The 17,208-nt window shown below is 49.1% G+C and overlaps 1 protein-coding gene across 7 annotated transcripts in view; it reads right to left on the bottom strand.

Annotated features, from left to right (window-relative positions):
- Positions 1-17,208, bottom strand: part of RXRA (retinoid X receptor alpha) — a 293,911-nt gene that overhangs the window by 52,941 nt on the left and 223,762 nt on the right. For 6 of the 7 annotated variants that reach the window (XM_075905236.1, XM_075905238.1, XM_075905241.1 and 3 more), the window contains one exon: positions 8,814-8,870. The exons of the other annotated variant lie outside the window; for it this stretch is intronic. In XM_075905236.1, coding sequence (XP_075761351.1) covers positions 8,814-8,870 — 57 coding nt within the window. The remainder of the gene's footprint in view (positions 1-8,813; positions 8,871-17,208) is intronic. 7 annotated transcript variants of the gene reach the window in all.

Below are 17,208 nucleotides of genomic sequence, written 5' to 3'. Positions count from 1 at the left end.
CTCTGTATTTCTAGTTGAACCCTCTAGTCCAACACTCACTGGTCCGGCAACATCTGTGATCCGGCATGATTTTAGTTACTCAGATGTCCACTTATCATGGGTGTGGGCAAGTTTCCCATGGTCCTATAAAGTTTGTTAACAACCACCAGTCCAGGCTCTCAGTGTTCTGTGTTGTTGTTTAGCTCTAATTTACCTCTAATGTCTTCTAAATGCGTGTCTTTACAGCAGGGCTTAGCTCAATTTGAGTAGCTTATTTCGAACTATGTCAATTGCATGGCTTATTTTGAAATAGCTTATTTCAAAATTGGGAGCGTCTACACAGCACTTATTTCGAAAAGAAGCACACTTCCTCCGACGTCTCTTACTCCTCGCACGATGAGGGTTACAGAAGTGGAAGAAGTCCTCCAGTTTGACAATATTTCGACATTATTTTGAAATAACTGTCTGCTAAGTAGACGCGGACTCAGTTATTTCGAAATAATGTTGCTCTGTAGACAAATCCTAAGAGCCCAGTAAGCAGTGGAAGTGTTGGTAATGCTTCTAGACCAGGGCTACTCAACACTAGAAATCCCGGGGGCCACAATGTTACTCACAGCACATGCCGAGGACCACAACTTAAGTGTGGTTGCATATACGTGTTAATATATGCAAATAGCTTCTTTCACACTGACGGGCATGAATACAAAGATTAAGGCAAGACTACACCACACATAGGCCCCATTTAAGTCAGTTCTGCTGAGATTAATAAAACGCAAGGTTTACCCTATTTCCACCATATGACAGCACTTTTAATGAGCAATAACAGTCAAAGAATTTAATCACTAAAACATGTATCGACAGAAGACCATTATATTGACTACTTTTTTGTTTTGTCTCCCGCCCATGGGCCACAAATGAACAGGCCACGTGCTGCGTGCAGCCCACGGGCCGCATATTGAGTAGCCCTGTGCTAGACAATATTGACTTCCCATGGTTTGGCAAATTCTCTAGTTCGGTACCAGTCAGGTCCTGAGGGTGCCGGACCAGAGAGGTTCAACCTGTAGTGTTTAAAGTGCATTGAGAGCCTTTGAGAGAAAATGAGCTATGTAAATGTGAGTACTCCATTTTGTAAATCGATCAATAGTTTTGTACTGTTTTTGCTGCATTTGTAAAGGCATAAGGCAACATCTGCTGAGTGGGGAGAGGGAGAGCGATCTGCAGAGTGACAGGAGAGGGATCATGTGATGATTACCTGTTGTGTTCCCTCCCTCTGGGACATCTGGCATTGGCCACTGTCGGCAGACAGATGGACCTTTGGTCTGACTCAGTGCGGCCGTTCTTATGAGGCATCAGAGCTGCTGTAAAACAGCCTAGGTCCAACTGATCTTACACCAGACTTGGCTCTGGCCTTAGTTTGCCTTAAATTTTTCCATTTATTTGTATAGCCTGACATTAGACCCTCAATCTCACTGTGACGGGGGGACAAAAACACTTCTCTCTCTTTCAATTGTCGTAAACCTAGAACTTGGTGGCTCATAATTTCAGCCTTTCATTCAATCTCACAGATGCGGCCCCCTTCCCTGGAACTCCTTTGGGCATGTTACAGGAGAAAAATTGGCTACCAAATGACACTGAGCAAGCCAAAAAACCCATTTAAAAACTTACGAGCGAGGCAGCCCTCAGCAAATGGGATTTTAATAATGGCTTAAACTCCAAAGATCTAATATAGAAGAGCAGCGAGTTCCAAGGAAAGAGCGCAGACAATGAGCCCTTGCTCAGAAAATAGCAATTACCAAGGGAACAGGCTAAATTCTCCGTCATCAGGAGTTTTTACATTGAATGGAAAACATTCTACAAGAAAAACTGTAGTTCAACCACAGGTTATTAGGTCCAATGAAAGAGCCACTGGGTGACATTCTATGACCTGTGTCATTCAAGAGATCTGACTGGATGGTCACAATGGTCCCTACGGTGTACCCTTGTAAGTGCTGAGCGTTTGGGCGGCCATCCAGGAGAGATTCAGATGCCGCTCAGCTGATTAGCAGAACATCCACAGTGCCTGCCCTGTGTTTCTATTGGTGGTGCACATCTGCTGCACCTGCCTTGGTGCATGTCACAAAATGTATTCAGCATAAGGGTGGAAAAAAATTAGCGGGAACATTGCTTAGACCCACGAATCCTATCTCAAAAGAAAACCACTAAAACGCCCTCAGGGACGAGAAGCCATACGCATGGCCCTGGAGAGAGCAGATCTTAAAAAACATGACGAGACAGGTAGGCAACTGAACTGGCTTTGCTAATGAAGAAAGTGAATCTGGTTAATATTATAAGTGATGGGCAGCAGAAGAGCAGACACAGAGAAGCCATATTGGGGAGAGAGAAAGAGAGAAAATAAGAGAGAGAGAGAGAGAGAGAGAGAGAGAGAGAGGGAGATTATATAAGTATTGTTGTTCTTACAGATCACGGCTGAGAAGCAATACACCAAAAAGTTTGTTCCACAGGCATTCTGCCTGTGGCTGGTGGAAAGCTCACCCTTCATTCTCCATAACCTCTGAGACAGACTCGCTCCAACCCAGCAGGTCCAGGCAATGACACTTGATTATCAGAAGCAGACAGTGCCTTGTCATCAAATGCCGCATGTCCAAAACAACCCAAGAAACCCGGCAGTGCATTCCCAGCGAGGAAGCTTGCTGATTTGGCAATTCAGAGCTTTCACAGTCGCAAGGCATGACGGGTAGCACAATCTGTTTTCTGGACTCATAGGGTATGTCTACACTACCCCGCTAGTTCGAACTAGCGGGGGTAATGTAGTCATCCGCAGTTGCAAAGAAAGCCCAGGATTTGAATTTCCCGGGCTTCATTTGCATGAAGCCGGCTGGCGCCATTTTTAAATGCCGGCTAGTTCGAACCCTGTGCCGCGCGGCTACACGCGGCACGGAGTAGCTACTTCGGATTAGACTTCCTAATCCGAACTAGCTGTACTCCTCGAGGAGTAGCTGTACTCCTCCTGGAACGAGGAGTACAGCTAGTTCGGATTAGGCTTCCTAATCCGAACTAGCTACTCTGTGCCGCGTGTAGCCGCGCGGCACGGGGTTTGAACTAGCCGGCATTTAAAAATGGCGCTGGCCGGCTTCATACAAATGAAGCCCGGGAAATTCAAATCCCGGGCTTCCTTTGCAACTGCGGATGACTACATTACCCCCGCTAGTTCGAACTAGCGGGGTAGTGTAGACATACCCATAGACTTTAAGGTCAGAAGGGACCATTATGATCATCTAGTCTGACCCCCTGCACAGTGCAGGCCACAGAATCGCACCCACCCCCTCTTGTTTTAAAGACAGGGAATTCCCTAATATCAAAGTATGGTTTCCCACCACCTCTTTGGCCACGGAATCCAACCACAGCTTCACCCCTCACCGTACTGCTTGTAAGTTCGTCCCTCCATCCTCTTACCAACCTCGTGAAAACGAAAGGTCTGACAACAATGAAAAGCAATCGCTACAATTTTTCATCATCACCGAATTTTGCCTCCCTCCCCAGTGAGGACGAACGGCTTTTGGGCACAAATCACGATGATGTCACTAGGGGAAACTAACACAACAGTCTCATTCTAGTTCAGTGATGGGCTACCATGGTTAGTGTGTGGGCCACATGAGTGGCCCTTCATCTCAGTGGGCTGCAAGATTGAAACCGGGCCTGTGCACTAACCATGACCCCCGCAATAAGATTAAATACATTGCACTTGATTCTCCTTCTTTATCATGCCTCTTTCAACACAAAGGGATCCATTATCAGAGGCAAATTAAATTGTCAGCCAGAGTCACAAAGAAGCGGAGGGAGCGCCCGGCTCTCCCAGTGTTGTGTGCAGTCAGCATGCACCTCACATGTGCCTTTGCGTTAAACGAGTGCCGCTTCTTGTTTTGCCAGGAGCTGCCCAACCCGCCCTTCCATTGTAGGCTCCGCCCTCACTCCGCCCATTCCCGCAATCCCCGACCTCGCCTCTTCCCTGCCTCCTCCTCCTCTGAGCGCACCCCATATCTTCTCTGCCCCTCCCCCCAGCATTGCTGGGGTGCTGTAAATCAGCTGATTTGCAGCACTCCAAAAGTGCTGGGAGGGGGAGGGAGTAAGTAAACGCAAGGCCCCAGCATGCAAGAGTTATGGGGGAAGGGAACAGGGGCAGTGAGCGGGTTGCATGTAGAACCCTGATGGGCCGCATGTGGCCTGTGGGTGGCCCACCACTGGTCTAGTATTTAGTGGATTCTTGCCCATATCAGAAAGTTCTGCCCTATTAGGTCTCAACTCAAGAAACGCCCAGGGTGGGAATAACAAGCATCTGGATTCCCCTCTTGCATTTTGTTTTTTAACCCTTTGTGCAAGTAGGTAAGTGAGAACTTCTCTCAGACATTCAGAAATGTTCTGATTGTGGGGTCACTGCAGGAAGGGGATCAGTCACCAGGGAGGGGAGGCACTCTGCAGTCTAGACGGAGCACTCATGCCCAGGAAGGCCAGATCATGCAGAACTAGGCCAGAGCAGCAGGGTGAGCTCTTCTGGAGGGAGATTTGAGACCATCTTCAGTGGTGACAGGATGCAAAACAACTATCCGCTTGGTCTCCTCAGCTGCGAAAGCCATGTTGGCAGCTGGGGGTCCCGTCGCCAGAGCTGGTGGAATGTACTAATGAATCTGGCTCTCTGTTCTCATGTCCACAGGGGACACCCCATGCTTAGGTGGGAATTAGGGATGTAATAATGTAGTCGATTAACCGATAAGCAAAAGCTTATCGGTTAATGCTATAGACGACATGCATTCCCCCACCCTCTCACTTCCACCAGTAAATTTTTTAGCAGGCTGGCCAGCAGCCCGGATCAGACCTGGCTCACGCCTGGTACAGGCCATACGCTTGTTATGGCTCTGCATTTAAAGTGTATTAGGAGCCAGGTGGGCAGGCAGCCCGCCCGACTCTGTTCTGGCTCTTGCTGGGTCCAGGAGCTCAGCCCTTCCCCTGGACAGGGGCTGCTGCCACCCCACGCTGCTGCCTCTGTATCAGAGGCAGCAGTATGGGGTGACAGGCAGCTAATCCATGAGGGGAGATGGTTTTTAAACTGGCTCCCCTTGTGGACCAGTTCCCGCTTGACACCCCATGCTGCTGCCTCTGATACAGAGGCAGCAGTGCGGAGTGGTGGTGGGGCTCTTTAGGAATGGGGCTGGAACGCACTGGCTGCTGACCCGGGACTATAGAATAGTCCAGTGTTCCCCCAGGGTTCCGCGAAGCAAAAGTAAGGGTTCCCCCCTCCCATTAAAGAGACAGTTATCACTTTTTTTTTTTTTCTTTTTTTGCTTGACCAGTTTTCCTGGCTGGGGTTCCTTGAAATTCTGAAGGGGTTCCTTGGCCAAAAAAAATTGGGAAACACTGGAATAGTCGAGTAACTAATAAGAATTCATGAGCTTAATCGACTATCCCATCCCTAATGGGAACGGCAAACACGAAGTGGGAAGCTGTAGCTTGCCTGGTTTCCAAAGATGCCTGTGAAGCAGCCGTGGCTCTGGAAAAGACTGGAGATTGCGCGTCTCTGCTGGATTTCACATCGCATGCACACTGCGCCCCTGAGGAGCCGACGGAATGAATCAGGAACCACGCCACCCTAAACCTTAGGCAGGGTTTTCCACGGGAGCAGATCCATGCGTCGTGTAGGGCCCCAAAGCATTGGGACTACACAGCGATACAGGCAGTCACAGCAGAGGGCTGGCGGTCAAACTGGACAGCCCCTTATCAACCATTCTGGCCCCATCCCTGGCACCCTGAAAGGCCCCATTCTAGGAGAATTTCTCCTGCAGAGGGGAGTTCGTTGTGGCACAGAACAACACTGCCTGCAAGCCCCTGAGTCTCTCCCCCACATCGTTGGCTTTAGAGTAGCAGCGGACCTTTCAGTCACTCCGTACCCTGCAAGCGAGCGGGAGGGCCTCTTCTCACTTCCCCCAGTCCTGTAGCACTGCCTGGCCTCTTATGCTCTGTGCTGGGCTCAGGGCAGGTTTCCTAGGTAGCCGTGCCCCACCACGGGCTAAAGGCACATGTGGGCTGAGCTCCGAAGCAGCAATGGCCCGGCTCTGTCAGCTGCACGGGGAATAATTAGCTCCCCCTCCCCAGCTGTGCTATCGACTGGAGAGCTATTCCCGATTGATTCAGCACTGGATGGCCTGCTTGAGATAGTGACACGCTCCCCAGCCCTGAGTACGGAAATCGGTTAGAGGCAGGGCTGGCCTTACCATGAGGCCAACTGAGGCAGCCGCCTCAGGAGCCAGACTATGGGGGAGGAGGAGGTGCCACTAGGAACCAGAGTATAGAAAATTGTGTCTGCTGCTGGTGCATATGTAGGTAGCAGAGCAGTGCCATGGGAGGAGTAGAACGGGAAGAAGGCAGAGTTGAGACCTTTCAAAGTTTTGGCCCAAGCGAGGGGGCATGAGGGAATCATTTGAGCTCCCCACCTCAGGTGCTAAAACGTGGGCTGGCCCTGGTTAGGGGCGCTCAGTAGAAACCCCGCAGGGTCTGATTTTTTGTTCGTTTAGGCCAGCCATTGCCAGCAACAGCAAAGAAGGAAACAGAACCAACTACAGGAGGCTTGGACGCAATGTGCAGGGAGCGGAGCTGATTAAACATGGGCACGAATGACCCACGGGACACTCTTCGGACCATCACCGTTCTGCATGGCCAAAGGAGACCCGGCAACGGGCTGCTGTTTGCAGACATGCAAGGGGTGGAGCTGGTTTTCCTCTTCACATTTTTCACTACTGTGGAGAGCATGCTTGGGATGCTTGGCAGCTCCTTGGGTCGTGTTCTGTATGGAGCAGGGCAGACGGCCCTAAGATGGTTTGTTAATGAACCCAGCATAGATGCAAGGTGCCGGCCTATTGGATGACTGGGGTTGGTGGACGGCGTCTATTGGAATCCAAAGGCCCACCCCCCTCAAACGAGGGACGGCCACGGAGAGCGGATACAAAGAATGAGCAAACAGAGATGGAGGGCCGGGTCAAGGAAGGAACCAGAAGGCAACACCGAACCAAAAAATTCCAGATGAGCTGCTGGTACAAGGCATCCCAGAGGATCCCTGCTTGGATGCAGGCATGGACAAGAGACTGGAATGCCCGGGGCTGGACCAACAGTCCTGGCAGCCAAATGCTTCAGTTTATCCACCCGACTGGGCAGTGCAGACCTCCTGAAACCACAGTCCTGAATACTGACACCCCTCCCGATACCCAACCTCCCGATACCACACAGTCCTGAATACTGACACCCCTCCCGATACCCAACCTCCTGAAACCACACAGTCCTGAATACCGGTACCTCTCCCTATACCCGACCTCCCGATACCACACAGTCCTGAATACCGTTACCTCTCCCTATACCCGACCTCCCGATACCACACAGTCCTGAATACCGTTACCTCTCCCTATACCCGACCTCCCGATACCACACAGTCCTGAATACTGACACCCCTCCCGATACCCAACCTCCCGATACCACACAGTCCTGAATACCGGTACCTCTTCCTATACCCGACCTCCCGATACCACACAGTCCTGAATACTGACACCCCTCCCGATACCCAACCTCCTGAAACCACACAGTCCTGAATACCAGTACCCCTCCCAATACCCGACCTCCCAATACCACACAGTCCGCAGGGACCACTCCTGTGCATGGGGGGGCAGAAGTGATCTGCTTCCATGGCCCATTCCTACGGTGGCTTCTCAACTGAGACTGCCAATGGCTCAGTTCCCAATAGCCAGGATGATTGTGACGTGCGGGCTGTACCCGGAGGCCCACAAGTGGGCCTCACGCATGCCGCCAACAGCCAGCAGACGGAGGACAACGTTTCAACTCTGCCACCGAGGTTTGGGTAGGTCTGGTTGGGGTTTTGAGACAAAACTTATCATCACTGAACATAAAGAGGGTTCTCCATCTCTAGATGGGCCCTGGCAAAGACAAACGACGGCTGGCAAATGAGCATGAGTTACACCTGTGTGCGGTGTTGCTGTAGCCAAATGGGTTCCAGGATGTTAGTGAGACGGCGTGTGTGAGGTAATACACCAGTGGTTCAGAAGTTCAAGGAGAAGCTGAGAGGGAAAACAGAATTGGCACTTTGCCAGGAGCAAGCATGCCTGAGGAAGGGACTGGGTTAAATCCTTCAGTCACATGCCTCCTTAATTCAGAGGCCTCTACTCCAGCAGCTTTTCCTTGCCTCCTTTGCCCTCTCCATCCTGCAACCTCAATCTCTTTCCGGAAGCGATCTCCACCGTGGGTGTATATGCTGCTATTCAGCTTCGAGCGGTAACATGTCCACCTTTCCCCCGGTGCCTGGAGAAACCTAACCAGAGCTGACCCTCATCCACAGGAGAGAGCTGTTCTCAAGGAAATGTGGGTGTTTGGAAACAGGGGGGATCCGTTTGGGTTTTTAGGTGCAGAGGACACAATGAGGTGGGGGGGAAGGAGGTATCTGGGAGAGAAAGCTGAGGGTATAGCTGGATTTGCTAGTTTGGGGATTCAAGCAAACGGATGGCTGATTATCATGCAGTCTGAGAGAGGGGTGCATGGGACAAGTTCTTTAGTGGCCATCAGAGAAGCCCTAGTCAGACAGACTTGAGGCCCTGTTGTTGAATCTATCACCTACTCCCACCTTGCCTAGGGACTAGTCACAAGGGGAAAGGCACGCCGGCCAACAAAACACAGGGAGCAGTTTGCAATTCAATTCTGGCGTGGCTGTTTTAACTATAGATATAGAGAGATATAAACGTGGTAGCTGCGTGGCAGCTGGTCTGGTAATATTGAAATGGGAATACCTTGTTCGTCTTGGCTTCCCAGAAGTCTTGTGGGCCGGGATGGATGGTGCTCCATCCCTGTAACAGAATAAAATTTAGAAACAAAAATCATTATATCGTTTGGTGGTCGCTGCTTTTTTTTCTTCTTTGCTGGGTTTTTGTCTTTCCGTTATTTACACAGAGTTGCAAAGTTTGGCTTGGTTTGGCCATTTCAAAAAAGAGGCGGGAGGGGCGTTCCCTCCACGGGACGTTGAGCAATGGTGTGAAGGGATGGGCTCTATTAGAGTGTGTCAGTTGTGTAAGGAAGGCCTCATGGGATTGTAACCGCACTGCCCTCTCTCCTAGGAATGTGAATCGCTCAAGGAGGCAAAGGGCACAGACTGCCTGGATCCTAGCATGTCTCAGATGCCAGACCCAGCACACTGTGCATCTTCTATACATCTTGATAAAGGAACAGTTATGGGGACCACCGCTCTGGGTCAGAACACCACTAATACCAGCTCCAGGCTTCAGCGCTAACCCTGCCTCGCTGGTGGGGTGGAACCAAACCGTCGAGGCGAATGCTGCTGAAGGGTGGATTTGGATTCTGACAGGGACGCTGCATGCTGGGCCCTTCTACTGTGCTCAGCACATCGAGCTCACGCCCCAAAGAAGACACGGAGTGATCCTTCATCGTTTTTCAGAGTACAGCGGCGACCACACAACCACCCAAAGGAACGCCTAAAGGAACACAGCAGGAACACGGCCCAAAGGAACACGGCGTCACCATGCCGTGGGGGAATTACGAGACTACTGGAGGGCAAATGGGAAAAAAACGGCGCCTCTCTCCCCTGCATCGCATGCGAGAGGTGAAAGACGAGACCGTGTGATTCAAAAGATTAGGCCTTGGGCTGGAATTGACAAAACGGGGATTCTGCTCTGGACTCCTGCCTGCTCTGTGGAATTGGCCAAGTTATTTCTCCTTTCTAGACCTTGAATTCCCCCTCTCGCTAGTTCAGCTTTCTGATTTAGATCGTAAACTTGCAGGGTCAAAGACTAACTAGCTCCGTGTGTGTCTCCAGTAGGAATCTGATCTCATTTGGTGCTTGCACCCTTTACTTAACTATAACAAAACAGTAATAATGAGAAACGGGCTATGGAACATGCTCTTTCCACTCTGCACAAAGCTGTAGCTGATCAGAGCCAGGAAAGCTGCAACCAGCCACGCCGGGTGTGGAATCCGCAGATGCCCTGTTTCGCATCTGTGAAGATGAGGAACTCCATGTCATGAAAGGAGCCTTTTATTACACAACATCAGCAGCATCTTTCTGAGTACACTGGTGCCCTATGAATCAGATGTGTGACTGAGAACTGGCAACAGTTCTACCACAACGGACTTTGTTAAACTTCCCTTGGGTGACATACTAAAAAAAACACTTATTCCCTACCACTTAAAGACTCGCCCCCCACCCCAAATCTAGGTAAATGCTCATTATGTCCCCTATCTATCTTGTAAACTTTCTAACCAAGATTTGTAATTGTAGATAATCCAAGCTTGACCGCAGATGTACAGAGCATTTCCTCTAAACCTGCGTGAACTTGATTTCAAACATTAGCTTTAATAAAAAATTGTATATCCCTGCATCAGAAGTCACTGTGTCTTGGTCTTGTTGATCTAGTGAGCCTTTTCCATATCTAATTAGGGTGAACCTGCATTTTGATTCATAATATATTTATGACACGGTTCTTTACCAAAAATCGAACTTCTATCCCAGACATAACAAATGTCAATAAAGCTTTCTGGAGAAACTTCAGTGGAACCATTTTCCATTGGAATATGCTGTTCTGCCTCAATCAAAACCTTTTGCAAAGTTTTGTCAGAATTGCATTTCAGAAGAAAACTGGGGGAAGGAGGGGAAGTTTCAACACAGTCAAAACAGCCCATTGCAACCTTTCCACAACAGAAACATTTGATTTGTCATTTTGAAAGGACTATTGAAAAAAATTTAAAAGCCACAATCAAAATGAAACATTTCAAACAGTTTTTCTTCTCTGAATTTTCTTTCCAGAAACTATGGAAATATTCAGCTTTGGCAATCTCAGAATCCTTTGTGAAATAGGATCCTCATCCTCCGCACATAGTTCTAGTCATTTGACACGAGAACTTTTTATGAGATTTCCTCTGACTTACAAGTACAAAATCTACCAAGACCTTTACTGAGTATTTTTCACAGACATCTCTTCAGCCCACATGATTTGGCCTGGTTTTGTTCTTAAGCAACCAGAGAGAAGCAAGAAAACAGAAAAAAGGTGGCTTCTAGGAGATACAGGAAAAAATCTCCCACCCCCCTCCCATAACACTTTGCCTGATCATTTTAATAGGTAGATATATTCTCTTTGTAGAGAGAAAGTAATAACAAGATACTATCTTTTACAGCATGTGAAACTGAGCTACTGCCATGAAGGTGTGATTGAGTAATAAATCCACCAACTGCTGGAAAAGAACAAGTGGTTAACAATTAGCGCTTCAAATAGGAAAGGGAAAATATTGGTTACTAGTGCAGCGTCGCTAACTCTTGTGATTTTATAATGCACCTCAAGTCCTTCACAAGTATCTTAAACCCCCAGCTCTTGGAGTCATGTGAACATATCAGGAATTCAGCCCTCAGTAAAAAAGAAAAAAAAGTTGTACCCTCATGGCTGCAGAGAAAAGTTTCAGAATGTAACTCCCTAGGCTCACATGCTAAAAGGCGAATGACCAGTGCTCCAAATGTATTATTGATAATAATCATGGTTTTTAACCCCAATCTCGGTCTGTTTGGAGCTGGACTCATGAGTTTTGTGCACTTGTGTTGAGCAATATTGCACCCAAGAGCTGAGGTGTCTTTCAAAGAGCTGAGATCTCTTCTGTGGTTGGGAGTGAAGATACCTAAACCACAAGGACATCAGGTGTCTGTCAGCGGAAGGAGGTATCATTGCTCTTAACGCCTTCTCTCTGCTGGGGCCTTGCCCTCCAAGCTGGAGGATAACCAACTCCCAGAGAAGTTCCCCTGGTCGGCAGTACTCTGAGATGAAACCTTAACGGTTCACATCATCAGAACCCTCAGTGCCTGGTGCTCTTTAATGGGGGAACGCACTGAATATCCAGCTCATTAATGCACTCAGCCCCTTATCTGTAATAACCCCGCCTCTGAAAGGACTGTCTGGTTTCTGCTCGGGAAGGTCTGACAGATGCCTGTAGGCCAAAATGGTGCCCAGAATCCAACACCTCCCCCCTAACTACATCAGCCTCAGTTGCACCCTGGAGCTGCGGGAAAAGAGTCCTTGGGTCTAGAAAAGACCCAAAGGCATGCAAGGCATATATGCCCGAGCAACATGTGAGGTGCTGCTGGAACGGAGAGGTTCTCAGAGGCTGGAGGTGTCCATGGGGACTGCCGTGCTAATTTAATACCCTTTGGATGGGTAATCATCTGCTTAGGTCAGACCTGAGACTGCGCCCGAGTTTGTGTTACTTTCCCACTGGTCCCAACCCTCTGGCTTGAGAATTCAGGCTATCCTGGACTTGATGCTTGGCTGCTTTCCCTGATTCCATGAGAAGCTTGGCTGGACAACCACATTCATCCTTTCCACACAGCCTTTGTGCCCATTTCAGTGTCAGGGGAGGAGCTCAGCAAGGAGGGAGATATAACAGGCAAAGCCATGCCCAAGCAGGAGCTAGGAGGCCTCGCCCCCTCCTGGCTATGCTCCTGAGGGACCACTACTATTAAAATCCCTCACACATGTGGCACCTTCAAACAGCAACATGCGTGACGGGACACTCTACCACATGGCCTGTGCTAGCCATGCCCCTGGGCACCGGGTCAAAGCCATCTGCCTTGTGCAAAGCCAGGCGCAACGCACCACACTCTTTTGTATCCAAGAAGAATTTTAATGAAGGAAGCAACGGGCACTGGAGGAGACGGATTTCCTACTGGCAGAGTTGCCAGAACGAAGCATTTTGTGCCCCTCCGTTAGTGCTACTATTACAGCATTTGTTTGTTTATTCAGGAAAAGCAACAGGCTGTGGCAGCTTGTAATTACTGCTCCCCCTGCACTAATACAGATAAGCCCTTTTTTTCCAAGACGAAAATGGGTACTCGTAGGAATAATCATTTGGATGGGCTGCTGCTCTTTCCTCACGGTGCATTTCACTGTCACCGAAAACCTGTCTAATGGAATTGAAGCTTTTCAAAGGATTCAAGAATTCAGTCCCTTTATGTGAGGGGTGAAGGAAGGAAGATAGGAAGAAAGGAAGGAAAATATTCTTTTCTGTGGTAATGTTGTACAATCCATTTTGAAACAGACCTATTGTACACCAGGTCCGAGGGAAATGTTTTTATTTATATAACACCATTAGCTGTGCCTGAAGCGTTACTGATATCTATGATCACAAGACCATGCTGATTTCAGGGGCAGTTAGAAATCTACCTATGCTTGAGGATCTGGGCTCGGGGGGAATAAAGTACTTCTGAGAAATTCTGTTTCTACATTTGAGCAGATTTTGGTGGTGCAGGACAGCAGTGTGAGCGCTGCATAAAGTCTTATCACACTATGGCCTAGTCTACACTGCTGCGAGCCATCGATCTAAGTTACGCAACTTCAGTTACAACAAGGCTGTGTCTACATTGGCACCCCTTTCCAGAAAAGGGATGCTAATGTAGACTTTGGAATAGGCAAATCCGCGGGGGATTTAAATATCCCCCACGGCATTTGCATTAACATGGCTGCCGCTTTTTTCCAGCTTGGGAAAAAGCCGGAGAAAAGCGCCAGTCTAGACGTTATTCTCCGGAAAATAAAGCCTTGAAAGTAGGAATAAGAAATCCTCCGGAAAAGGCTTTATTTTCCAGAGAATAACGTCTAGACTGGCGCTTTTCTCCGGCTTTTCCCCAAGCCGTAAAAAAGCGGCAGCCATGTTAATGCAAATGCCACGGAGGATATTTAAATCCCCCGCGGATTTGCCTATTCCAACGTGCTACATCAGCATCCCTTTTCCGGAAGGGATGCCAGTGTAGACGTAGCCCAATAGCGTAGCAGAAGCTGACGTACTTAAGATTTATTTCCTGTGATGTCTTCACTGCAGTAAATTGACAGCTGACGCTCTCCCATCTCCTGCCTTCTCTTCTCGTTCTGGAGTACCGGAGTCGATGGGAGAGCTCTCGGTGGTTGATTCAGTGCATCTATACTAGACACGATAAATCGAACCCTGCTGGATCAATCACTGCCTGGTGATCCAGCAGCTCGTGAAGGCATATTAATAAACAATGGTTATTTTTCACCTGGTTTTCCCCCTGTCTCTCCTTTTCTTTTTACCAAGCCCTTCTGTGCCATGACATCTATTCTGACCACTCGGGTCATTGTGTTGAGCTAGTTTCCGTTCCCACTCGAACATGTTGTTGCTCTTGATTTCCAAGCTGTGAACAAAGCCACATACTGCACTGGTGTGTGCTGGGTGTATGAACGTAAGTGACTTACTTTCAAATGAGCCATTCTGTGCAGTGGCACAGGAGTACAGATCCCCTTTAGGATGCTTAACCCATTTCTTTGCTCTTTGGTACATTTCGTCTCTCCTCCTCCTCCAATTTCCACTTTCAGACTGTATTAGCTTCCTCCACCAGTTGCTTTGAAATACCCTGAGAGATGCTATAGCAGCAGGTGCCAAAGGTGAGCAGATATATGCCCTGGGTCTTTGGCTACGTTTAGACTGCATTGCTTTTTCGGGATACCAGAAGTATCCTGACAAAGCAACGCCGTGTCCAAGGAATGCATCCGCTTTTTCGAAAAAAATTTCAAAAGAACGGATGTGCTCTTTTGCCATCCCTGTAAACCTCATTCTACGAGGAATAAGGGATGGCTTAAAAGAGCACTTTCTTTCACAATTTGGTGACGTGTAGAGGCGTCAAACTTCGAAAGAGCCTCTTTTGAAAATAAATGGAAAAAAGATATGCAATGTGCGTATCTTTTTCTGATTTAACAGTGCAGTCTAGACATAGTCTAAGTAAAAAGTCTTTCCCACTACCCCATCAATCGGCCCTATTTTGCAAGATGCTTTTTTTTTTTTTAATAGCACTCAACCCTCGTGGAGGTGGAGACTATTTTGTGTAGAGGACGCAACTGATTAGTGATCAAAGACTGTCAGGGCTTGCATATGGAAAAGGCCTGCTGCGATGTTTTCCCCCAGCAGTCTGTTCACCAATATTGGCCCAGTCCAGTTTGAAATGGCGCAACGGATTGATCTGGTAATGCTGTTTCTTGTGCTTTACAAAAGGGCTTTGAGAACTTTTGACAAACAAGAGCTTCTATTGATCAATGATCAGCACTACTGAGAATCAGGCCACTGTCCTTTGGTATTCACAGACAGGGCCACCAACAGGTAGGGGGAGGCTGTCCATTACTGGCCCCAAGCTCTACCCCTTCCTACCACTGCCTCTCCCCCCCCAAGGCACTCCATCCCCCAAGCATGCGGCTTTCGGGGATCAATGGAGAGCCTGGCGCTGTGCGGTGGCAGTGGGCACACTCCCAGGAGCCACAGAGGAAGTGGAGCACGGTGGAACCAGTGCGCCCGCCTAGAGTGCTCCACTTTCCCGTGGCTCCTGCCACTTCTGGGAATGTGGGAGGATGTGACTGCTGCAGCCACGTGGCACCAGGCCCTCCCAGTGATCCCCAAAGCCATGTGCTTGGGGGACAGGGTGCCATGGGGGAAGAAGGTGAAGCAATGGTGGAAAGGGGCGGGCCGGTAATGGACAGTCCCCCGGACAGTAGACCAGTTTGCGCAATCACTCTGGAAGGGACAGGCCTGCAGGCTGGGAGTTTGAGATCCCTGCACTAGACAATAGCTCATCATCAATCCCTCTAGGCTTCAGATTGTTTCCTGAACACAACTTAGCGGCACACATCCTGAAGAGGTTTCTTATTACTGCTTGGCTGTGCGCACTCGGTCGATAGGGTGAGCTAAGCAGTACAAACTCTGTCCACCGAGCAGGGCAGAATGTTTCAGGGGGTGGGGAAGGCCTGTCACTCACTGCCTTCAATAATTCCCTCATACAACTTGCAACACCACATACAATGCCATAGAACCATAGAACTGGAAGAGACGTCAGGAGGTTATCAAGTCCAGACCCCTGCTCTAGGCAGGACCAATTCCAACTAAATCAACCCGGCCAGGGCTTTGTCAAGCCGACACTTAAACACCTCTAAGGATGGAGACTCAAAGGGAACACAAAGGGAAGTGGAGTGGGGACAGACCCTGCACAGGCCGACCAAGCTAGCCATGGTGCTTGGTCATCGCCTAACCTAGTGTACTCAACACATGACCCACGGGCCGCATGCAGACCACAGCCTGTTTGTTTGTGGCCCACAGTGCGGTTTGGGTTTACGCCGGGCTCAACACATGGCCCGTGGGTGGGATCCTTTGAACACGGCTTCCACTGGAGCATGCTTCACGACGGCGAGGTGTCTCCCAGGAGGGGTAAGCACTGAAAGACGCAAGCAGAGGGGCTGGCTGGAACAGACGGGTACAGGGTGTTGGCATTTCTAGACCACAGGGCGGAGGTGCTGGGAGCGCCGGGGCATTGTGGGAAGTGCTTAGCCTTGTGGTGCTGACTGACTCACACTGGCCACGTTTGGGTCTGGCTTACGGCTTCATCTTTGTATTCATGCCATTGACGTGCAATAAACTATTTGCATATATATTTGCATGTATATGCAACCACACTAAAGTTGCGTCCCTCGGCATGTGCTATGAGTATCATTGTGGCCTCCGGGGCTTCCAAAGTTGAGTAGCCCTGATCTAATCCATCCTAACAGATAATTCCTCAGAGGACGCACAGCTAAAATCCAAGGTCCCTGCCTGTGTGCACAGGGGGAAAATCCCTCCCTGACCTCACTTCTGAGGATCAGTTTAACACTGTCAGCATGAGCAAGGAATGGCTGTTCTTCCACACCTCGCTGCAACTCCAGCCCAAGACTGGGGTTCAAGCATGGTGGGTTGAACAACAACTAGTACTTTCTATTGCATATTCACAGACCCATACTCTCTCTGGTAAGCGGTAACGAGCGCGGCTGACCAGCGAGGACTACAGAACGGTACAGAAGTTACAGGCCACGGTTTTGTACTGAGGGAGGACAGAAACCTACCAGCCAATATTCAGGCTACTGCTGATGAAATAGAATGTGATGGTCAGTAACTGCATCCATTTGGAGCATTTCAGTGACACCTCCAGTAACACGTCAGTTAATCTTATTCAGAGAGCAACATTCCTCGGGCAGACAAGACAGAGGGAGCGAGCCAAACCAGTGAAATGATGCTGGGGTTCTAGCCAACAAAGAAATGAATCCCAGGTCCAAGAGCACTCGAAATCTCTCTCCCCAGTTCAGAAGAGAAGTGGCCTTTCTTTGAGCA

This window comes from Pelodiscus sinensis, chromosome 22 (assembly GCF_049634645.1).
Source record: "Pelodiscus sinensis isolate JC-2024 chromosome 22, ASM4963464v1, whole genome shotgun sequence".
In the NCBI taxonomy this organism is placed as follows: domain Eukaryota; kingdom Metazoa; phylum Chordata; order Testudines; family Trionychidae; genus Pelodiscus; species Pelodiscus sinensis.
Note: the sequence above shows the minus strand (reverse complement) of the source record. Positions and strands in the feature narration are given on the sequence as shown.